This window comes from Durio zibethinus, chromosome 19 (genome assembly GCF_047325235.1).
Source record: "Durio zibethinus cultivar Kanyao isolate XHJ-2024 chromosome 19, ASM4732523v1, whole genome shotgun sequence".
In the NCBI taxonomy this organism is placed as follows: domain Eukaryota; kingdom Viridiplantae; phylum Streptophyta; class Magnoliopsida; order Malvales; family Malvaceae; genus Durio; species Durio zibethinus.
This window is the reverse complement of record NC_143180.1, coordinates 5,819,124-5,844,710: the sequence shown is the minus strand read 5'-3', so window position 1 is coordinate 5,844,710 and position 25,587 is coordinate 5,819,124. Positions and strand designations below refer to the sequence as shown.

At 32.2% G+C, this 25,587-nt stretch overlaps 1 protein-coding gene and 5 pseudogenes across 1 annotated transcript; 1 reads left to right on the top strand and 5 right to left on the bottom strand.

Moving 5' to 3' along the window:
• Positions 1 to 12,645: 12,645 nt before the first annotated feature.
• Positions 12,646 to 13,443, bottom strand: LOC111309535 (auxin-responsive protein SAUR64 pseudogene; annotated as a pseudogene).
• Positions 13,444 to 14,168: 725 nt separating this feature from the next.
• LOC149513394 (auxin-responsive protein SAUR68 pseudogene) lies at positions 14,169 to 14,761 on the bottom strand (annotated as a pseudogene).
• A 778-nt stretch (positions 14,762 to 15,539) lies between these two features.
• LOC111309534 (auxin-responsive protein SAUR64 pseudogene) lies at positions 15,540 to 15,902 on the bottom strand (annotated as a pseudogene).
• Positions 15,903 to 17,132: 1,230 nt separating this feature from the next.
• LOC111309533 (auxin-responsive protein SAUR64 pseudogene) lies at positions 17,133 to 17,643 on the bottom strand (annotated as a pseudogene).
• A 900-nt stretch (positions 17,644 to 18,543) lies between these two features.
• LOC149513393 (uncharacterized) lies at positions 18,544 to 21,219 on the top strand (annotated as a pseudogene).
• Positions 21,220 to 22,635: 1,416 nt separating this feature from the next.
• Positions 22,636 to 23,991, bottom strand: LHCA1 (chlorophyll a-b binding protein 6). The gene is made up of 4 exons (XM_022908850.2): positions 23,620 to 23,991; positions 23,423 to 23,525; positions 23,035 to 23,323; positions 22,636 to 22,908 (listed from the first exon to the last, which is right to left on the bottom strand). Exons 1-4 carry the CDS (start codon positions 23,814 to 23,816, stop codon positions 22,757 to 22,759), a joined length of 741 nt encoding a protein of 246 aa, XP_022764585.1. The 5' UTR covers positions 23,817 to 23,991; the 3' UTR covers positions 22,636 to 22,756.
• Positions 23,992 to 25,587: the final 1,596 nt, after the last annotated feature.

Here is a 25,587-nt window from a genome sequence, read left to right as displayed (position 1 = left end):
AAAAAGATCAGTGGAAAGATAGAGCTGAAAGTCATGAAACCAGAGTTTGTAAGATTGCTAGAGAACGTGATACAGCTGTTGAAGACTTAACAGAGCTACACCAAGGGCATAAAAAGTTATGTATGAGAGAAAGGGCCAAAGAGATAACCATTGTTGAGCTGACTGAAGAGAATGCAAGATTGAAGCAAGAGTATGCTGAATTAAAAGAAAAAAGTACTCAAGTACAGACAGAGAATAACATGCTAAACAGCTATCTGAGCAGGCTAAGACAAAAGTTGAATAAACAAGAAGACTATATTACTGCATTGGTTAGAGAGCATAGAGAGTTATCATACCAAATCTGGTATGATAAAAGAGAAAACTTAGGAAGACAAAAATACATTAAGCACTTAACGACCCAAATTTATAAAAGGGTATGCAAGGTAAGAGAGATGATGGAAGAGACAGAGGCATTAAAACAAGTGGTGACCTAAGTAAGAGAGCATGGGCAGCGTCTATTAAACTCCATCAAAGAAGTCAAGGCCCAGTATGAACAAATTAAACAATTTTATGGTTATAATTCTAGGATGATAAACTCAATGTAAATAAAAGTTTTTTAGAATAAATGAATCTTTTAGTTAAATATCATCTTTAAGGCAAATGTGCTTTGCATACGTGCATTCTCATTCATTGCATTCTCACTCATTACACTTAATAAAGTAATCATGAGATAGTCATGCAAATTTGCTAATTCTAAGATATGGTACTTAAGGTTCAATGATAGCTTTATCTAGCGAGAACCCTGTCCACTGATACAACACAAGAGCCAGAGCCAGACAAATAGAGCAAAAAAACTCTCACAGATTTGAAAAGCTAGAAAAAGAATAGGAAAAGATTGAAAATAAGTTGAGTAAGATTCTAGATGCTCTCAATAAGCTGAATAAGAGAAAAAGAATAGAAAAAAATACAAGCCAACAAGTTCCCCTATTACAAGAAGTGGCTAACCCTTTGTATCATCCAAGTTTTGGTCTACCTTAAGTCCAATCTACACAAGAGGTTTCACCACAACACTTCACATATTCTACATATTCTTGAATGCCATTAGCTTCTAACCTAAGACATTATCATAGCTATGTAAATTCTGTCTTTATTAAAAAGGCAGTAGAATCGATTTCTGATCTAGATGACTTGAAGATAAAGAGAAAGCAAAAATGACAAAGTCTCAGGAAGATCCAAATATCAGTATGCTTGAACAAAGATTACAGGCCATAGAAAGGATTGGATTTTATGGTTCTGCTGATGCTGCTGGACTATGCTTAGTCCCGGATGTAATCATTTCACCAAAGTTCAAAGTATCAAAATTTAAAAAATATGATGGTACGAAGTGCCCCAAAACTTATATCATCATGTATTACCAAAAGATAGCAGCTCATGCCCATAATGAAAAACTCTTAATGCATGTTTTCAAGATAACCTTACAGGCTCTGCTGTCAGATGGTATGTCCAGCTAAACAGAACCCGTATTCACTCTTGGAGCGATATGGCTCATGACTTCATCAGTCAATATCGACATATTATCGATTTGACTCCTGATCGTTTGTCTTTACAAAACCTGAAGAAAAATGTAAAGAGTCTTTTAAAGAATACGCCTAGAGATAAAGTGATGTAGCTTCTCAGATACAACCTCTTCTAACTGAGAAAAAGATTACAGTGCTATTTGTTAGCACTTTGAAACCTCCATATTATGAAAAGATGATAGGAAATGCAACCAAAAATTTTATTGATATGGTAATTTCGAGAGAAATTATCGAGAGTGCCATCAAGAATGACAAGTTGAAAGAAAGTGAAGCATCTAGCAAAAGAGTCTCGAAGAAGAAAGAGACTGAAGCTTAGGCTGTGAGCTTTGATAGACAGCAATTTGGGGGTTATCAACCCTACTCACCATAAGGATACATTTTATATTACCCTACTATAAATAACACTTCCCCTTACCCATACCAACCATTTGTATAGTCACCTTATCCCCAAACATATCAATGTCCTCTTAGGCTTCAAAATACCACATATAGTCCTAACACTCAACCTACCCTAAGACTCCAAACTCGTCTAGCTAACCCAATAGGTGGTTTGCGAGAGCAATGAACTACTCGTGAAAAATTTATATTTGACCCAATCCCAATGACTTATACAAAATTATATCGAAAGCTTTACAACAGTCATTTGATTGCTCCTAGTAAGTTAGAGCCCCTCAAGCCATCTTACCCTAAGTGGTATGACTCCACAGCCCATTGTGATTATAACTATGGGATTGTTGGTTACTTCACTGAAAATTGCATTGCCCTGAAGCATAAAGTGTAACGATTGATTAAGGATGGAATGATTAGCTTTGATACAAGAGGGGTGACTGCACCAAATGTTAGTGACAATCACTTGCCTAATCATAATGTGAATGCTCTAAGTGAAGAACATGAGTGCCATTTGAAGAAAAAAGTGACAGATATTAAGACACTTTTTGGTCAGCTGTTTGATATTTTATGAAAAGTTGACATGATACAACTGTGAGTCTATACAGTTATCATAGAGTATATATAGCTGGCACTAGTTGTAAATATCATAGTGGGACAATGGGTCACTCTATCGAAACTTGTGAGCAGTTTCACTAAAAGGTACAAAAGTTCTTGGATTCATACTAGATAAAGATCTACGAAAAAAGAGAAGACTTAGAAGGTGTTGAGTGTCCATGACTGATAAGCCTACAAAACTATTTCCAAAGTCGATGACAATTTATTGTGGGAACAAGCCAAAGTCAATCGTAGATAAACTCATTCCCAGGCCGATAATTTTTAAAGTTTTGACTTCATTCCCATCTAAGGATGATAAAGCTGTACCCTAAAAATATGATTGTGATACAGTAGTTTAGAGGCAAGAAAGGGATGTCTCTAAAGTTGATGCCTCTAATATAACTGGTGTAGGAGGCATTACCCGAAGTGAAAGGTGCTACACTCCAAAAATGTTAGAGAAGGCTAAAAGAGAGAAAGCCAAGAAAAGAGAAAGATGAAATAACCCTGAAGTAGAACCTGAAAAAAATCACCCAAAATCGGTGTCAGAAAAAGAGGCTTATAAATTCTTAAAGCTGGTAAAACATAGTGAGTATTCAATTGTTGAATAGTTAAAATAATGTCAGTAGGGATCTCAACTATCACTGCTATTAAATTCAGAGCCACACCGAAATGCCCTGCTGAAAGTATTGAACCAGACATATGTGACATATAATGTATCTGTTGAATATGTGAACCACCTGGCTAGAAATTTGGTCATGTCAAATCATATTTCATTTAGTGATGATGAGATTCCCTTGGAGAAAAAGGGAAATGCCAAGGCTTTGCATATCACGGTCAAGTGCAAGAGCCATATCATAGCCAAAGTCCTTATTAATAATGGCTCTGCTATTAATGTCATGCCTATATTAACTTTAACGAGGTTATCCATTGACTACTCTCATATGAAAGATAGTCAGATGATCGTGAAAGCTTTTGATAGGACCAGAAGAGAAGTCTTGAGGGATATCGAGATGCCTTTGTAAATTGGGCCATGCACTTTTAATGTGAAGTTTCAACTGATGGATATCTCTTCATCCTGCAGCTGTCTATTGGGAAGGCCATGGATTCATATGGCAGGTGCTGTGCCCTCTACCTTGCACTAAAAAATCAAGTTTAATGTTAAAGGTCAATTGGTAGTGGTAGTTGAAAAGGAAGACATGCTAGTGACCCAACAATTGGATGCTCCGTATGTAGAGGTTGTTCAAGAAGCAGTAGAATGCTCATATCGATCTTTCGAGCTAGTTAATTATGTAGGTGAAGGACTTAAAAATTAGCTTTTTTCAAGGATAATGATGAGCCAAGTCATCAATAAGGGCTAGTATCCAGGATTAGGGCTGGGTAAGAACTTACAAGGAATAAAGAAACCCCCGATAGTGATAGACAATAGTGAAAGGTTAGGCCTAGGCTATGAGGTAGCAGAATGGGAGATCAAGAGAAGGCCAGCAGGAAAACAACAAGACTAATGGTTATCCCACACCTGTATGAAACTTTCAGACCTAGAGGATTCATGTACCCAGATACAAAAAAAAGTATGGAAAAAGTTTTTGCCCAATTAACTATTAATGCTATTAAAGATGAAGTGGGGCTTAATCAAGAGCAGTGGGTCCGCCTTTGTCTGTCAGATTATGAGCTGAACAATTGGAGTGCCATTGAAATGCCTGTGACTTTTGAAACTAATACAATGTAATTGTAACATCCTAATAGTTATTGCCCAAGGCATTAGGGTGATCTTTCTTGTTTGGACCATTTATCTTTTATTATTTTAATAAAGATTAGGAATGATGCATTTTCATTCATTTTTTCTTGTGTCTTCATTATTATCATTTTTTCAAACATATCCCATTTCATTCAATTTCAGGTCCTTAAATGAACATGAAGATAATTATGATAACAATCAAGAGGTTAGTTTTAAGAATTCAATTAACACTGATGAACTTGACAATGAAGAGAATTCTGAGGAATATGTTATGCCTCCGAACCTAATGAGATTGATTGAACAAGAAAATAAGCCAATTGAGTCTCATCAAGAGATAGTTGACTTAGTGAATCTGAGAGATGAAGAGAATTAGGCCAATTGAAGAATGCTGCAATGTTGAGTAACCAGAATCAAAGATCAAAGAAAAGTGTGTATTGATTTTGTAAGATCTCACTAGTGCTCATGTTATATGGAAAACTCCATGGATGCCACGAGAAGCCATGTTATATAGGTGTGGTGACAAGCCATAGGTTCCACTCTTAAGACCGTGGGAAGGTATAAGCTATGCTCTAGCACTAGCTCGTCGACAATTAGGGTCAAAGCAATTTGTCCCAATAACCCATAGGCTTCAAGAATTGAAATTCTCTTTTGAGGAATCAAGATTTTTGGAAAAGATAAAAGAGATTATCAAAGAGTGGAAATAGACTCAGAGAGTAGATTGTGGGGCATATACAGACAAAGTCGCACCTAGATATATTATATGAAGAAATCAATAGGTCACAAGCAAAGTTGGTCCTAAAGAAAATAGACCATGCCACCAAAAAGACACCTATTTTGAAAAGATTCATGAGCATATGAAGATTATGAAGCACAAATTTGAAAAAGAAAAAGAAATATGAGAGCTTGAAAAGAAGAGGCTTCAGCATGAGATTAATGAGTGGAAAGATAAGACTGATAAGAGTGAAGCAAAATCTCAAAAGCTTGAAAGAGAACAAGAAAATATTTTTGAAAGCTGGCATAAATCCATCACCACAATAACTACGAGCTTGAAAAATAAAAAAAAATACAAAACAGCTTCGGTCCAATTTATTATCTAAAAAAATAAAGCTTTGTCAATTTGTGGAAAAATATGTATTACAAGGTCTCGTAGATGATTTGAAATAGCAAATGCATTATCGATGTGAAGCCATTCAAGTTTTGAGAAAGGAACGAGATCAATTTGAACATAAAGCACAATAGTGGAAGGAAGAATGTTAGTTAAAAGAATTTCAAGCCACTCACCTAGTAGAACAGATAAGAAAAGTCAGCTTCAAAGCAAGAGACATGACCCAAGAAGCTAAACAAGTGAAAGAAGAGGTTTACCCAAAATAGCATAGCCAACGCTTGACCAATTTTCTAAAGAATACTTATGAGTAGTACAAGCATGTAGGGCATTTCTTTTGAAAATTTTAATATTGTAATGAAAGAGGTATTTAGTAAGGATAACAAGAAGTTATGATATGGAGGTTCAAGTTTAGACTTAAAATCTTTTAAAAATATTAGATATATAATAAGCACATCCTTTGCATTTATGCATTCATGCATCATATGTGTGTTTCATTTTAAAATAAAAAAAAAAGCATCGTGACTAAAAGAAAGAGACGTCAAAATAACAAATCTCAAAGAGTTTCCTTTAACTCAATTAGGTGCAAGGATAGTTAGGCCATCAAGAAAACATAGATCAGACCACTCGTCATCGTTACAACACTCGTTCACAAGTTAGAATCATGGAAAGTGAGCAAGCATCTAGAATAGAAAGAATAGAAAAAGCTCAATTTGATATGTAGAAGCAAATGATTAGGTCTCAACAAGAGTTGATAGAAAAAATGAGACTCAAGAAGACACTCGAAAAGGAATGGCTGTAATGATAGACATGATGAGGAAAATGACCAAAAAAAAAGGGGTAGCTGAAGAAGTAACAACTGAAAAAGAGCCTCAAGCCCAAGAAAATACCAGTGATAAGGAAGATCCATTGTATCCACCAGGGTTTACTCTACCTTATGCTTAAGTCTCTCATCAAACGCATCCACAAATGACACAGCCTGAAAGGTAGCCACATGTTCAGTTTAATTTACCTCATTTTACTGTTCAACCACGTAGTCAAGGACATGTTGGTTTAAATATTAGGACAAGTCATGTTGAGCCCATTATGATCCCAAATTTAGATGACCTAAATGAACAGGAAAACCTAAAGAACCATAATTAATTTTTAATTTATGGGTTTCCAAAATTAAGAAAACAATTTCTATCAAAATCAGATGCAACTCACACATGGCAAAACCAAAACCATGCATGAACCAACCAACTCTTCAAAAACATCAAAACACCTTGCTTGCATTACTTGTTAAAATCAATAGATCCGTAGAAGATCTAACAAACAAAAAAAGAACTATGTAGTACTGTATAGTAAAAAATAGGAAAAAATAATGTAGCAAATCATCATTCATTTTCAATGCCTTAATCCTAACGTTGCTTAAATACTGTTCAAACACATGACAAAATAAATAAATAATCCAATGATACTCTTCACCAAAACATTTTGCTATACCAGATGGAGATCTCAACCTTCTTCTCTTTCTCTCCTGTTCTTTCCCTCATATTCCTCTCCAAAATCCATCGTACGTTAGACAGTTGGAACCTTAAACTTTAAATTTTTTTTATGATACAATTGTTAATTTTTATTTTCAGGTTTTGAGCCATCACCGGCGCCAAGCTTTTTTTCTTCTTTGGCACCAGGGTCAGCGTCATCCCAATCGCTGGCACCAATTTCTGATAGTTCAATATATTACTAGAAAGATTTCTTCTGGGAACAAAACAATTGACAAGACAGAGGTAGAGTGGCTCTCCAATTGTAAATTTAGACTCTGTTCTTGGCGGGGCCAGAAGCTTTAGTCAAAACTATGTAACCAAGAGTGCAGGACAAGAAGAAGATATTCTAAATTTTACTTCCAACGGCCATAATGGAAACAAGAATCCACCAACTAATTGTTCATTACAAGGTTAGGACCTTGTGCTTTCTTGTACTTGAATTGTTAATGCAAAAATACTGTAGTTAGTTATATCAGAATAGTTTTGATTTCAACGGATACTGAAAAAGAAAAATAGGAAGAAAAAAGGTTTGACAAAGTGGTTATGACATATTGCCAGATTGCACTTTTGATTTGAATTATGACCAATTTTATCTTCTTTAAACCTCGACTTGCATAGTTGTGATCAGCGTTCGTTATGCTGTACATACCACAAACAAGTTACTGTTTGCCTGTCTGTCCTTGATGGAAAGTAGTTCAAAGGGAGTAGCAACTAGGAGAAATGGAACTAAGTAGAGCTTTCTCCAAGTGTATCATGACTTGATAGACCATACTCTTCCTCAGACAGCTTTAAGAGTTCAACAAATATGTTATTGCTGAGATATGATAAAGGTACGACATTGCGCTTCTGATCTGTGGTTTAGATGACGAAATGACCTTTTTCAGCCAATGATTCATCAACACTCCCTCCAATAACTTTTGCATTAAATAAATTCTTTTCCTCCCCATGACAGTCATTTTCTGCCACTTCCTTGCTATTCTGTTGAGTTTCTTGATGATGATCATTCTGGCTGTACTCTCTGTCTTATTAATGTATGTCTTTGCTAAAGAACCCTGAAATGATGTTCTAATTTCTATTGATGGATGGAAGCAACCAATTTGTTACTTCACCTATATATATGCACATACTGGATTGAGGAACGAAAAAGTTCCTCCACTCGAAGTTTTCCCAGTGTCGAGAATTTTGATGCAAAAGTATGGTTAGTAACTTCTATTTATTAAGAGTCAATAAAATTTCGTGCATTGCAATTGATATAAACTAAAGAGTCACAAGAAGTGGCATCTATCATCAATGCTACAGCTAAATTTGTTCCTATATGTTCGTTAAAACCTATGTATTGAAATTCTTGTTGTTATTGTTGGATGGTCATGCTGGAAAAAAAAATGATTCCACTTCCTTTGGAACTGCCTGATTACGTATTATGGCTTACAGGGGATATTGGCGTTGTTTAAACTAACTTCTTCATTCATTAATTCATTATATAAGTAGGAAAAAAAAAAAAAAAAAACCTTTAATTCAATTTTTTTTTAATTATTAAATTATTTGGACTTTGGTTCAAACGGAAATAAAAGAATTTCATTGCAACAAATATTTTTCTAAATCCTTTAATTTGACAAAATGGATTAAGAGGACAATTATTGTTATAATTTCTCTTCTTATTTTCTTTAATCTTCTTGTATCTTTAGCTTCACCTTTTTTCCCCTTTGATTTATTAGTGGAGACATAACTTGTGACTATGCATATTTGAAATTTGACTGACTATAGAATTAACACAACATTAGTAAAATTGGTAGAGTTGAATGTACATTCCAATTCCACCTTAAAACTTATATATTGCCTTTGAAATAGAAAGCCTAACCAAAGATTCACTTTGTCATAACAATTTTTCGTTCGAGAACTCGATCGTTAGACCTGAAAAGTTAAAGAATCACCACTAATTTTTTTTGTTAAGATGTGATTGGTTATTAGTCCTATTTTTAGTCTATGAATTTGATATTGGATTCAAAAGTGCGATTACGTATGAGGAAGATTATAATACTCCATAACACCAGTTCGAAAACGATTCTAATTAATCTTGTATAAGTCTAAATTGGTCTCATTCTAATAGTCTTTTACTTATACTTCATTATTTTTTATTTTTTATTTTATTATTTGAATATTGATAATTTTCTAAATTATTTCCTATACTTTCGATGTAACTTGAGAAAGTTTCTCATCTCAAGAGTGTTCAAAGAAATTTCTAATTTCATTGTAAAGATTCCGTCGTCGGATTTATTTTAATGTTTTGAAAGTAAAGTAGATTATAATTTTCATATATCAACCGTTTTGGTATGATTTTAAATTTTAGTGAAAAAAACACCACTTGTGACTACCTTTTAATTTTATTACTGACAAAAATTTTAATTTACATAGGAATGTTTATTTGTTGTTTATTTTATTATTAAGATAAAAATTTTAGTTGTTAAACTCTTAAAATATTTCTAGCACTTCTGGATTATTTTGAAAAAAATATCTTGCCTAAAAAATTTTGATAAAGTCACCACTTGTTACTTTTATTCTTGTAAAATTTTATTTATTTTGACAATTTAAATATTTTATATATTATTAGTTTTTATTGAAAATATTTTCAAAAATCTTACTAATACTTTGGGCACAATTTCGAAAAAAATAGTTTTTTAAATCACCACTTATGATTTTATTATTATTGTTATTATTATATTTTTTTTGTATTTATTTAATCGTTGCTAGTTATTAGAAATGAATATTATTGTTATTATTATTTTTACAAAAAAATTTAAAATACTTTCCACACTTTTGAGATATTTTAGAAATTTTCTTAGTATGAAAAAAAATTGTCACTTATAATTTCATTTTTATTAATAATGTTTTTTATGCTTTTTTTTATGCTCAAAAAATTCTAAAATATTTTTAATACTTTTAGAATTTTTGAAAAATTCTTGTGTAAATATTTTTAATAAAATTATCATTTGTAATTTCATTTTTTAATTTTATCATATTTTATTTATTTTTTATTATTGTTTTTTTATATTTTTCTTTATTCTTGTTCATTAAAATTTTAATTTTAATTATTTAATTTTATTATTTTAAAATTATTTAAGAGAAAATTAAGAATTTGAATTTTCCTAAATTTATCCTTTAGTAATTATTTTAAATTAATTTCAAAAAAAATTTAATTTCTACCATTTATTTTATTTTTCTATCAAAAGTTTATACAAAAATAAAATAAAATAACAAATAATTAAATAATTAAATTATAAAAATATATAAAAAATTAAGAAAAAAATAAAAAATAAAAAATAATGATAAAAATACCTAAAATGCCATTGATCGACACTGGTCAAATGATAGCTCAACGGCTTGGTCAATCAGTTTAGCAATTCTCTTATGGTTGAGCAGCATAATACTAGTTTAGGTGAATCGATCAAAGTCAACAAAGGAGTGCTTTGATGCGTGGACCTCAGTTTTGGTAACAGTCAGCGTGTGGATCCTCCTAGCAAAACGACATCGTTTTGCTTTTTTTTTTTTTTGCTATAAAAACCAAAATTTTTTTATTTCATTTTCTTCATTCTCCCTCTCACTCTAACTTTTCTCCCTCCCTCCCAGTATTCGGTTATTCTTGTCACCATCGCCACCAATACCAATTGCTGATGTCATCGTCGACCATCATCAGGTGTGCCAAATTATTCCAAAAAAATCCAAAAATCTTCCCCTCAACCCTGTCAATACAAGTCTGAGGTGAGAAATGACTCCAAATAAGGCAAATCAAGCTTAGAAGATTTAGTCAATTTGATTTTTTTTTTTTAACTCTGGTTTTTGTTTTTGGAGCTAGTCCTTGTTTCTAGGGGCCGTGGATTCTTCGGTGTTTGTGGTGTTTAATCTTTTCTTTTGATTTTGATAAAAAGATTTTTTTTTGGTTCAGCAGAACCTTTCTTTTTTCTTTTAATATGGTTTTTCATTTTGCAGGGTGTTTCTTAGATCGCTTTTCTTTTTTTTTTTTTTTGAGACTCTATTTATAAAATTAAATGAAGATTAAAATTTCAAAAAATCTGTAATTTTACGGGACTTTGATTGCTAGAATTAGGCCGATTATTAAAATGATTGTCGACAATTGTTAGAGTGGCTGCAAGAAGTTGTCGATAGCTGGTAGTACGACAGCATATAAAAAACGATACTAAATAATAATAATAATAATAATAATAATATTTAAATTAATAAATATAAAAAAAATAAATATTTACAAGTGCATCTCTTTATCTATTTCTAAAAATAAAAAATAAGATAAAAATAAATAGATAATCATTTTGTTCCAAAAGATAATACATTAAGCACAAAATTTTTTCCTTTTATTTACAAAGTCAAACGAAGATTAAAATCTTAAAAAATTTAAAATTTTGTTAAACTTTCACTGTTTAGAATTAGGTAGGCTATCAAAGTGACTGTTAACGACTGTCAGGTAAATGTTTGCCGATGTCAAGCTGGTTGGGGGCAGCTAACAGTGCGCGTGGCAGTATGACGTCAAATTAGAAAAGATGCCAAAAATAAAAAACGAAAAAAAAAAATAATAATAACAATAATAATATTTAGATTAACAGATACCGAACAAAATGGATATATGTACACTTAACATTAAATTCAAGGTTTCTTTTATTTTTTATTTCTTTGTTCAATGATTGAGGTTTCTCTAAATGAAACATCTCATTAATTGCCAAAAGGCAATAATCTGACATACAGTTACAGATTACAATAACCCTTTAATTTACAAGAATCATGGTATTATGTTCTGTTTCAGTACCCAGAAACAAGTTGCTGGCTTTAACGTCCTTGAAGCAAAGCACTTGGTAATGAACAGTAACTGCTCCCAATATAACCAATCAAAATCTTCTCCAAATTTTTTGCTAAACCTTGTTGGATCGAAGAAACTAAATAATCCATCGCAAGGCAATGTAATAGGCTGATTGCTTAGAAAGGTTAGTTAAGCCACTTTTGGGGAATTCTGAGACAATCTTAGTAGAATCACTTTTTCCTTGTATGATATGGTACCTGTACGGAAAATATTCATGGGGTTATTCTTTAAATTGATAAGATAAGATGCAACAATGACTGCACCTTTTTTTCCCCTTATTATAATAGAACAATACATGTAAAGAGAAACATATAGCTAACCATAAAGAGGTGTATGAGATTTGTGTTCTTATCTACACGTGAAGGAGTCTTCCAAAACGGCAAAAGATTCAAGCCTTGTATGATATATGCAGTCAAGAACATGTGCTTTCTTATTAGTGGCATAATAAATGAAAATTGTTAATAAGTTTATAAAAATTATGTGGAAACAACACGATTTAGAACAATTGCACTTGGGGAATTTACTTAGAGATGCAAAAACTAATGCAGATTAACAATATTCAAACTCCATTGGGTATAAAGTATGCTATCCAGTCTGTAAGCTATCCATGAGCATAAAGCTAATTAATGCTGGAAATATCTTATTAAGAGACATTCAGTAAAAGTTGTATACAGATGTACTGAATCCCCTCAAATTATCCTAGGTAAAACTTGCTTTGAAAATCTGGGATGTTGAAAGAGCTTCATTTCATGAAGTTACAATTCTACATTAATGAAACATCTTTTCGTATACTCTACAGTAGTTTTTAATCATTTACAAGTTTCTTATCTTTCCTTTTTGGGGTGCAGATAGCAGAATGTTTTACATGGTTAATTTACTCAGAATCCACAAACAAGTGACTGTTGGTCTGCATGTCCTTTATGGAAAAATGAACTGTATGATGAGCAGCGATGGCCGGAAATGGAATTGAGCACTGCTTTCTCCAAATCCTTAGCTAATCCTCGTTGTACCAACAAGACTATGTAACTCATTATGACTGAATCACATGGTAATGTTATAGGCCCATCGCTTGACAGACCAAACTCCTCCTCAGACATCATGAAGAGTTCCTGGAAAATGCTGTTGCTGAGATATGCTAAGGGAATCACAAAACGCTTTATATCCATTGTATAGACAACAAAATGGCCTTTATCAGCTGCTAATGATTTATTAGAATGACTTCGGTTAGTCCTTGGTGAGGTAATTCTTCACCAGAACTTCTTTTTTTTTTGTGCCAATTTTAGTTAAAACCAATTTACTTGCATCTGTTCTGCTTTCTAGAAGTGATCAATTTACTTGGAATGAAGTGAAGCTAAAGAAAACAAATTAAAGTCCTAGACAAGGTTAAGAACTTGTGCTTTTTTTTGTGGCGTGGTAATCAATGCAAGCCGTTAACCACATAGTTTGTCTTCCTCTATGAATGCTCATAGACAAAGCTATACGAGGAACCTAGGAGATTTAAAACAAGAAAGAAATTATTTGAAAATTCACTTCCTTGTTCCTTGATTTGCTCTGTCCCTATCACTTAGTTGGGAATATTATTATATGTCAGAAATTCTGTTTCTTTGAAAAAAAAAAAAAAAGGCTGGTTTCCCTGCATCTCACTTGCCATAAAATATAATCACAACGAACTGCATCTGGCTTATATGGAAAACAAATTATTAATTTATATAAAAATAAAATTAAGATTATATATGGAAAATAAATAGATATGCCACAGCAACAGGAGGTTTGGATCTCTGCCTCTGCACATGAAATATAATGGAACATTTTATTTTGTTGGTTATAGATCTTCTCCCACTCTACCAGACCAAACATAACTATCCTGTAATCTTGATTGATTGATGGTGCTAATCAGTTGAATATATTTTTTGTCTAACATCTTGGGAGCCCTCTTCATATATCATAACAGCCAGTCTTGGTAGGTCTTCTAGTTAGGGTACAAGTTAACCGGCAAAGTGTTATCGATGGTGCAAAATTATTAAACTGTCTCAAATTAATATACATGGGCCAAAATAGACCTTCTCAGTTAGGAATTCTGCTATCTAGCTCCATTTGGCTATCCAAGTGCATAACATTTATCATTAGCTGAGAAATATCATGTTAACTTCTAAAGATTATAGTCATTGATGCTAGAAACTTGCTATTTTCAGTGCATCATAAAGCAAAAGGAAGTTCTTCCTGACACGTTGTAAGAGATTCATGTTTATCAAGGAGACGGGCAATAACTGATTTTTGTTCTCAATAACGTCTATTGCGTTCTGCAAAGTTACTAGGATTTTTCAATGAAACATCTTCTGTAATACACTATGACACTTTGAATTATTTACACCTAGAAAGAGATTTTGTTTTCTTACTATTATCTTTTCTTATACAATAATTTTTACAAGATTCAAAGCCTATTCACTCAGAACCCACAAACAATGACTGCTGATCGGCATGTCCTTGACTGAAACAAGTATCTGATGAGCAACGATAGGTAGTAATGGAATTGAGCACTGCTCTCTCCAATTCCTTAGCTAATCCTTTTTTCATAAGGGAAAGAATGTAATTCATGACAACTGAATCACATGGCAATGTTATAGGCCCATCACTTGGCAGTCCAAACTCCTCTTCCAACATCTTGAAGAGTTCACGGAAAATGCCGAACATCAAGGGAATAACAAAACATCTCTTATCCATTGTGTAGACAACAAAGCAGCCTTTGTCTACTGCTGGTGATTTATTAGAATGATTTGCAGCAGCCATCCTTGTAGTAGTCCTAGCTGAAGTAATTCTTTTCCTTCCAATGGCTTCTATCTTCTGCCACTTTCTTGCCATTCTGGTAAGCTTCTTTGTGGTAATCATGGTTGCTTACTTTGTGTTGTGAATGGAAATTTTAGAGCAAGAAAACGAGATTGATTGATATGTGATTGCTAGTAATACTGAGGAAAAGAAGTCAGTCTGCTATTTATGTAGGAAGAACCAAAACTCCTTGCTATAATGGTCTTACTTGTATTGTGAATTTCAATGTTGAAGCATGTAATTACTTCTATTGGAATCTATGTTTGCAACTTTGCATGAGATTCTTTAGCTAAAAATTTAACGTAATCACATGGTTTATTAAAATGTGTCTTTTAGTGGATCCCAAGTCTGCGGATAAAACTATGTGAACAAGAAACTTGGAAATGACTAAATCAAGGCGTGCTAGATTTGGAACTTTACCTAAATGACATCCTTGAAGAAATTAGGAACATTATTACTTTCGACTGTCAGAATCTATGCAAGGTCAAACTTAAAGACCATGTGCTTTGCTGCGGTGGAATGTCCAATGTAAGATTGTAATTAGTTAGATGAAGATACAGAACAACAAAAGGACATGTGGAACCAACAGAACTAGAAAAAAAAAATGCATTGAAATGTTCTCTTCTTCTACCTTGATTTGGTCAGGTCCTGATAATTAGTGAAGCAGAACTAAACTGTGAAAACTAATGGAGATTAACCATATTTGAACTCCACTGGGTATAAATTCTTTTATCCAGTTCTGTCGCCTATCCATGAATGAACATAATAACATTCATGTGAACATAATTGCATTCACTTCTACAACGAAAAATATTTTGGCATACGCTAAGGAGTTTTATAATCACAGCTGTTTCATTTCACTGTAGTTTAAGAATTTTAGATTGGATACACATTCTATACATTACACTATGGTAGTTTCAATCATTTACATGATTGAACTGTGACCTGTTCAGTATCCACAAATAAGTGACTGTTGGCCTGTTTGTCCTTGATGGAAAGAAGTGCAAAGGGAGTAGCGACTTGGAGAAATGGAACTAAGCAGAGCTTTCTCCAAGTGTTTATCCAAGCCTGGTTGGATGATGAAGATTATGTATTACAACAAGGCTGAATCGCAGGGCAACATTATACGATCATAACTTGATAGATCAAGTTCCTCCTCAGACAGCTTTAACAGTTCAACAAATATGTTATTGCTGAGATACGATAAGGGCACGACATGGCGCTTCTGATCTGTGGTGTATATAACAAAATGACCTTTTTCACCTACCGATGATTTATCAGCGCCACCTGCGGTATCTTTTGTGTTAGACATCACCGGGAAAGATTCTTTTCCTACCCATGGCAGCCATTTTCTGCCACTTCCTGGCCATTCTGTTAACTTTCTTGCTGCTGATCGTTCTGGCTTTACTTGCTACTTTATCAATGTCTATCTTTGCCAAAGAACACTGCAATAATGTTCTATTTGAGGATAGATTGAAGCAATCAGTTTGTTACTTCACCTCTATATATACATACACGATTGAGGTACGAAAAAGTTCCTTCACTTGTAGTTTCCTACCATCGAAAATTTTGATGTAAAAGTACAGTACTAATGGTACTTACTATGTTTTAGGAGTTAACAAGAAGTGGGATCTACGTTCAATGCTACAACTAAATTTGTTTCCATATGTTGGTTAAAATATATGTATTTATTGTTATTCTCGGACGGTCATGCGAAAAATAAAATGCTTCCACTTGCATTACAAGTTAGAACAGCCTCACCACAAAGACAAAGGTTACAAAAGGAATAAGGGAGGTTTAAAACAAGAAAGAAAATCTTTGAAAACTTTTCTTCTTTGTAGCTTGATTTGTTCTGTCACTATCACTTTGTTGGGAGTCTATACAAGGTCGAAGAATATGTGCTTTGTTGCGGCGGAATATTCAATGTAAGATTGTAATTAGTTAGATGAAGATACTAAATAACAAGGGACATGTGGAACCAAAGAGAACAGAAGATGATTTCACTTCTGTTTTAGAGTCAGTTACATGTTTTCTCCCTCTTCATGTAACTAAATCACATATTCTCCTTTGAAGCATTAGCTCAACAGAAGTGCAGAGTCAATTAATTAGTACTCTGTGCTGCAAAGATGAACTGTCCCAGATTCACCAGACAGGTTTCTCTTGGCATCAGTTAAAGCATCAAGTAAACTCTTATTGCTACCAATTTCTGTTGGGAATCCACAAAAATTTTGATCATACAAAATGTTAAACGTTAGTATTACTATTGTTGGCATATCAGGACACATCCATAACATTAATATATATGAAATCTGATATTTCTACTTGTTGCATTTTTCATTATTCTGTAGCACAGTTCGTGAAACCTTATAACAAAGGAAGAACCATCAACTTTAATTATCAAAAGTGATAATATTACATTTCACATAAATAGTTACTTCACAGAAACATTTTTAATAACCACTACAGTTGTGTCAAGCGTTTACAGTATACTTGTTCTCCTTTTCCTAGAATCATTTACAAGATTCAAGACTACATACATTACTCAAAATCCACATACAAGTGACCGTTGCTCTGCATGTTCTTCATGGAAAAAGGTAGCACTATATGATGAACAGCAGTAGGTATTAAGGGAATTCAGCACAGCTTTCTCTAAATCTTTAGCTAAACCTCGTTGGATGAGCAAGACTATGTGATTCATGAACACTGAATCGCAACGATATAGGTCCATCACTTGACAATCCAAACTCCTCTTCAGACATCATCAAGAGTTCAAGAAAGATGCTGTTGCCGAGATATGACAGAGCGATTACAGAACGCCTCTTATCCATTGTGTAGATAACCAAATGGCCTTTATCAACCCCTGATGATTTCTTGGTAGCCATCATGTAACTGGTCCTTGATGAAGTAATTCTTGTCCCCCCAATGTCTGCCTTCTTCTGCCACTTTCTTGCCATTCTGATAATCTTCTTTGTACTACTTATGTTGCTTGCTTTGAGACTAGTAGATTTATGACTTGGAGCAAGTAAGTGAGAAATGATAATTTTGTGCCGAGATCAGTAAGCAAAAGGAGTGATATTTATGAACAAAGAGCGAAAACAACTTCTAGTAGAAAATAAGAAAAAATAGTGTAGCAAATCATCTTTCATTTTCAATGTCTTCATCTTAACGTTACTCAAGTCTTCAAACACATAACAAAATAATCCAATGATACATACAGTCTCCATTCTCTTCATCAAAACACTGTACTAGATGGAGATCTCAACCTTCTTCTGTTTCTCCCTCATTCTTTCCGTCACATTCCTCTCCACAATCAAAGGTAGCTTTTTTTCTTCTTTGGCAGCAGGGCCAGCTTCACTCCATTCGCTGGCAGTGAGTGATCTTTCTCCGCCGTCACCAACATCGTCACTACCTCCATCTCTGGCTGATGACGGCAGAGAAGGGTGGAGAAACGGATGTGGCTCCAGCACCAGAGGTGGAGGGAATTGAGAGTTTTAGAGGGATTGATCCAAGCACTAGCAGTACTCAAGAGCCAGACAAGGCTGGAGAGCAGATGGTGGTGAGAGGATTGTCAGTCTCTCGTCAGTGCTTTGGACCAAACTGATGATTACATGTGGAGTGGAAATACTTTTCCTTTTCAACTATTTTGGGTATTGTCATATGAATTTCATGTTAATTTTATAGAATACAAGCCTCCATGAATGCTGTTATTTATAATTTATAGTTGGAATGATTTTCAATGAATCTTAAAAGAAATCCTTGTTAGACAATTTCATAAACTGAATTAATAAGGTGACATGTACTCTCTTAAACTCAATTGTAGAATTTAAAAATTTTTGCGTAATTTTAGTGGAAATGGAGAATTTCTTCTTTAATTTTTTTGATAAGCAAATTCCCTAATTAAAATTCTTAATTTTATTTTGCTTTCCTTAATTTCTAGTATCCAAAAGACACAGCACAAGAATGTTTGGAGTCAATAAAAAGAGGGGAAGCAGATTAATTGGTTTATACTGCATTCATAAACTATTCAATGAAAGCCATTGCAAATAAGGTTTACTGTGATCATGCTAAAAGCTATCAAGCTGCTGCAGTTGCCAATATAAAAGTTAGGAAAACAAGGGAATCAGTTTAATGGATTTTGAAGACACAAATCTTGCCGTGCATGGTGGTTACTTCACAGCAGCTGGTTGGAACTATCCCATCAACCATATCAAAGAATCACTTAGACTCTCAAAAGATGAACGACCACGAAATCTCAACACGTTTTTTCTCTAAGATTTGTGCTCCTTCTTAGTTTTAAGGATCGGGAATTTGCAGTGGATGTGGCAATGAAAATGGTTCCTGCCATTTGAATAGCCCGTATTCCGGGGACCTTGGAGCCTTCAGGTGTTTGGTGGATGTTCCAATGTTTCTTCTTTCTTTCTGAAATTCTGGTATCTTTGTCCTGAAGGGGGTTGCAGAGAAATCAATGATTACCCTGGTTATTGCTCGTAAATCTTTTAATCCCCTTCAAATTTTTCTGCATAAAATTGTTTATCCTGAAGCTGAAGTTGCAATTTTCTGCATTTTCATTGCTGTTGATCAGATATGGAGCTGTTCCTGCAAATTTGATAATGCCAAGCAATTCTCTGCTCCCAAATAAAAAGGGATTGTTCATATTGCAAACATTGACCAATGCTACCTTAATGGAAGCTCTTCATGCAGGAAAATATGGTGCCAGTCCCCTACTTTGTCCAAGGTTTCATCCAGAATTTCATCTATTTATGTTACAAAAACTTGCTATCCCTACAGTATAGATTTTATAGGCCTGCCAAACGTAACAAAAGAAATCACCATCAATTTTTTTTATTTAAATATGATTGATTATCTAACCGAATCTATTCTATTTTAAAGAGATATCTTAACATTGATTTAAGTATTTTTAAATAGTAAATTCTAATTTACAAAATCATATCTAAGTCCAATAATACGAGTACGTGTGAGGAAGGTTATAACACTCTCATGACACACATCGAAGGAAAGTATCAGTTTGATTTCATGTTATCCAAATTTTAAAATATTTTTAAAATTTTAACAAGTAAATTTAATTATTAAAAATTAATCTTAAAATTACTCTAATCATACAATAGTGATTTAAGATAATTTTCTCACCTTAAGAATATTCATGGAGACTCATGTCCCACTTTGACATTGTCGGATTCATTAACATATTTTTTAAGAAATCATTTTTTTGAAATCAAATAATAAAATCCTTTAATCGTTTGACAAAATTTTATATCAATGCATATCTCTCAATCGTTTGATGGATTTTTGTTGAAAATCTTTTTATGAAAATTTAAAAAAAAAAAGATCATTAACTCCTCTAATAGCTTGGTAAGATATAACAAAAATTTGAATCCTCCAATTATTTAGTAAGATTGAAATTTTATTTTTTAAAAATTTATTAAATAATCCAATCGTTTAATAGAATTTAATTCGAGATTTAAGTTTTTCAATCGTTTGGTAAGATTAAAGATAATTTATTTTTATTATGAAATTCTCCAATCGTTTGGTAAAATTTAATTTAAAATTTTTAAACTCAAGAAAATCTTCTAATAATTTGATAAGAATCATAAATTTATTATAAAAATTTATTTTAAATATGCATAAAAGAATAAAAAAAACCAACTTAGTAACATAAATAGATATGTAAATAAAGAAAAAAACATAAAAATTATCTTGTCTTATTTCTTATTTCTCTATAAAATAGCCTATGGCTTTGCTAGTGCTCCTAGCTTGCGATTGCTTTTTTTTCTAGTTTAAACAAAAATAAAATAGAAATCTAAAATATATATACTCAAAATTCTCAAAAATTTTATTATCAAAACCTTTTGTTGAATGACTCTATTTTGTATTTTTTTTCTCAACCCCTTTCCCCAAAACAAAACTCTAAAAAAAAAATCATAATTATTTAAACCCAAAACACTAAAAAAAGACTATAAAATAAGGTTTTTTTCTAATTTATTCTTAATTGTTTCTAATTAATCCTAATAAGATCTTTTTATAGGCTTATAATCCCAATTATAATAGAAAAAATATTTTTTTTTATTTGAATCTTCTAATCAACTTCAACCTTAGATTTTTAATTTAAATCCACCTCAAACCAGTTTTCTTTTACAATTCTTTTCAATTAAAACACTTTCAATTCAATAATCCAATTAAAATTAAATTCTCTTCAAGTTTTAGCAAAATAATTTTTTTTCTTCTTTTTTTTTAAATAATAGAAATAATTCTAAATTAAATACAATATCAAAAATAAATTATAAAAATTTAAAATCTAATTTTAAAATATAAATTAATTCCTGATAAAATAAGATGTCTATAATCCGAAGAAAATTTAGGCCTTTTTTTCTTTTTTCAGTACACAACAGGAAGCTGTGGTCAAGAAGCTTATAAGGTCTTACCTTGGGATATCCGCATCAATTTCGCAAAGCATACAACAATTATATACCTCAAATAATCAAACTGCTCCATCTACTGCAAATCCAGTCTCGGGTAGACATACTTCCTCTCCAAGAAAAACAACTTTCCGATTTGTGGGAATGCATGAATTCCAGCTTACTTTATTAACTTTTGATGATATTTGTCTTTGACAGATGTGGCATCTCAATCATGTTCATGTAATCAGAATTCTCTAGTCGTCAAACTCTTTTCAGTCCTAACAATGCTTTGTTACTGGCAGTCACTCCCATATAAAGCAAGAGTCATTTTTTTTTTATTTGAGGATCTTTGAATTTAAATCTTGATTATTGAAATTAAGAATCTAATATTTTATCAACAAATTAATCTATTTTTGACAAGACGTTTCTTTTTCATTTACCGTATTAAGAGAGAAAATTGATCAACAGAAGTTTAGACTAGCAAATTGTGTTTGTAGGTATTTGAATAAAAATTGGTTGAACAGTAAACTACACCAGAATTACATGCAATACTGGCGCACATAATACGTTTGGCCTAATTTTTGGAAGATCTATTTATTTATTTCCTTTATTTTCCATACTTTAAATATAAGTATCACATGAAAAAAATATATAAATTTATCTATTTAAAGTCTTTTTTTTTTTTTGTAATTTTTTAACTTCACAAGTATAATTAAAAAACTGGACACATTTTTTTAATTATTTTTTATTTTTTTAATATACCTAAAGAGTATAAATCACTTTATTAGTCTGCTTGTAAAATTTAAAAACTTTTAATTTGTTGCAAGCTTTTTCAATTTACAAACTCTACCAACTTTATTATCTAAAATTTTTTAATTCACAATTCAGATTCCTTATTTAAAAAAAAAAAAAAGGCAAGAGCAATTACTCCAAATTTCCTGCCTTGTATTCATTGGTCGAAGCTCAGGATAGCCACATTTTGTTGAAAAAAAGGAAAAATATTAATCACCAGATTTACCAACCAAAACTTGTTGTAGTCAGAACCACCAAATTAACTCTTTAAATATCATAGTCTTGGTCTCGGTTACTCGAAATCATTACATTTTCAAATTATCACAAAAAATTCAAAGGAAAATTAAGCAAAGGTTTTGTTTGAGAGAAAAATATACTGATGAAGCCAAGGGGTAATAAAAGAATGATGCCAATGGCAATTGTTTTGGCTTTGGTAACCTTGACATTCATGGCTGCAGCACCAAAGCTAGCTCAAGGTGCTAGGGAGATTGTGATTTAATGTTCCCAGCCTGCTTGTCAGAACAAATGCAATGCTGCATATGGGAGTAGGCTGATTAGATCTGCATTTGAGAAAGACCCAACAGTTTTTGGGGGAACCATTTGTGTTTGCTATCACACTCCACTGGCTGCTGCTTCAGTATCACCTTGAATTTTCTTTCTCATGATGATAACTACTTAAACATTGACAAGTTTACAAAAAATGTAATAAAATCTTTATGTTTTTGTTGTCTCCATTCGTGGACGTAGGCTTTGTGCTTTGTGCTGAATCATGTAAAACTTCTATGTTCTTAAATGATACCATCGGCGAGTAAAAAGATCACAGAAAATGAAACTTGTAAAAAAAGTCTAATTACACATAACAAAGTCATGAATTCTGATTCATTACACATGATTACATGGAGTTTTACAATGGGTGAATGGAAAATATATTAAAATAAATATTCCATCATCATCATCATCAAGGCATAATTGATCTGGGGATGATGATATTTCCGATGTTGTTGTGCCATGGATCAGCCAAGTGAGTTGCCAAGTTCTCCAATGGTCCAGTGCCAGGGTAAGCTGATTGTTGAACACAGAATCCGACGAATGCCAACAATGCAAGACGACCTAAAAAACAAATCAATCACAAAATTGACAAATTAGAAACCCCCCAAATTTTGATTGTTTCAAATAATTACTTGTGACACAAAAAATATATATATATCGAAAATGGAAAAGAATGTAAGGGTTTACCATTCTTGATCTCTTTGACCTTGTATTCCTCGAACTTTTTGGGGTCCTTGGAGTATCCCAAGGGATCGAAAGCACCACCGGGGTACTTCTTCTTCTCGGTGTCCTTCTCCATGCTGCGTTGGTGCTCAACAAAGGCGATGGCTAGGAATTCAATGACCAAGATGGTAGGAAGGGTACCCCATGGAACAGGATTGCCTAAATAAGTTGCTTGTCCACCAGGAATTGCTGCCCATTCTTGAGCCTTTACCCAGTTTCCATACCCCAAGGCCTCTGGTACCAAGATACCAGGCTGCAAATTTTACATATATAAAAACTGAGCAAAATTTTCACCTATAAACAAAAACGTCAAGAAGAAAATTACACATTTCAGAGTTTAAAAAACACTTACAACAGCAAGCATGGCCCATCTGCAGTGAATCAACTCAGATTCCTTGTACCTCTCAAGGTTCTCAGGGACCTCACCAAGCCTTAGTGGGTCAAACCCAAAGTCACTGAAAAACACGACCAAAAAAAAACAGCTTTAAATGTAAGAAAGACTTTAAAAAATGGCTATAAATGTTCTTTTTAGCTACTTTGAAACCTCACCCTGGTGCTGAACCATCAAGGTAAGGTGGCCTAGGCTGACCAGGCATCCAGTCAGCTGACATGCTAACACGGCTAACATTGGCACCAGGACAAGAAAATGACACAGCGCCGCCGGTGAACTTGGACTTGGAAGAGGAAAGGACTGAAGGGAATGCGGTGGTGGCTATGCCACAACTCATTAGTGTGTTGGCAGCCATGATTGTAGTTCTTGGAGCTTATGGGAAAGGTTTTTGGGGGTAGCTAAGCTAATTGAAAGAAAGGTTTGGAATATGAAGGTCAAGGAAAAGGAGTGGATAAAGGATTGTAGTAGGATTTGGAGGGAATCTAAAAGTGGGTTGTTATTGGCTAAGCGATGGGAACAATTGTTTTGTTATTGGGCCAGGTGGAATTTATCAATCTTATATGGGTGGATGCCATTAGGCTCTTCTTGTTTTTGTTTGTATGGTGGAGGTTTCAGTTGCCAGAGAGAAAAATATCCAGTGGGGTGGGGTCGATTTCTTCTTTTATCCTTTCCATTTTACCTTAAAAGATTAAAAAAAATAATAATTAAGATCATATTTGAATTTGATACGATTCACATCATCAATTAATTTAAAATACTAATTTTAATAAAATTTATTTGATATAAATTTTTTATTAAATATTTTATTTTAATTATAATTATAACAATTTTTTTAATCATAAATATAATAATTATTATTATTATTTTTAATTTTATTAAAATTAATTTTATCATTCATCTAAATAAAGCCTAAAAATAATTGTTACACTAACATGTTTTTGTACTTTGAAACAGAAAAATTCAATCGAATCAAGTTCAGTTGATATTTTCACATGTTAAATTTGGGTTTGAGTTTTATTCCTTCAAATTTGTTTATATAAAAAATATAATTAAAATATTTTATTTTAAAATAAAAATTAAATAAAAATATTTTATTAACAAAATAATATCTCAAATTATACATGTTCAAAACCTGACCAGTAATTGGCTCAGTCCATGGATCAGTACACTTCCAAAAAAAAAAAAACATTTAAAGATTGAAAAAAAAAAAAAAAAAGAACTAAGCATAGGCACAGCCCATGAACGAAGAATCAACCCAAAACTCTTACTTGATCTCAAGGTTTTGTGATTTTTTTACCAAAAGAACACACCAATAATTTAAAAAAAAAAAAAAGTAATTAGTTTCTCTGGTATTTCAAGACCTAGCTGTGAGCACTATAGGAAAATGATGTATTAATGGTAATTTTATAATGATCGTTCATTTATAAATATCACTAATTTTTGTGTTTTTATAAAATTTCCGGCATTAAGTTGTTTTGCTATCTATACCTCAATGGACATTTTTTAAAAAAATTAATTACCCGTTTCCTTTGTTAACAATTTATCTAATAAAAAAAATAAAAGGTAAAAAATAAAATAATTAAAAAATAAAATAAATAGAAGGCAAAAAATGAAATAGGGTGTCACATGTACACATATGTATAAGTCTTTTTTTTTTCAAAAAATTGATCTAGTTAAAAAACAAAAAAAAAATTTAATGTAAAAAGAAAGACAAAAAAAAAAAAAAAAGCCAAGTTGATATGCAAACGATAATAAGGATGAGATTTTCTTGTAAAATTTATATAATATATTTATATATTTTGTTTTATTTTAATTTAGTTTTTCTTTTTATCTTTTTTACTTTTTTATTTTATATTTAATAAATATTTTTTATAGTTTTAATTTTTTATATGAGATCAATTTGATATTAACAATTAAAAAAATAAAAATTAAATAAAAATAAAAATATTAAAAAATATTTATTAAATATAAAAATATATTTATTTTTAATAGTTAGAACCATAGACGTTATTAACTTTTTGAACTTTTATATTAACTTCATTGATCATAATTTACAGTCGCATTTGATATGAGATAAAATTTTATAATATATTCAACTAAATTGTTGATATCTTCGGCAAGATTTT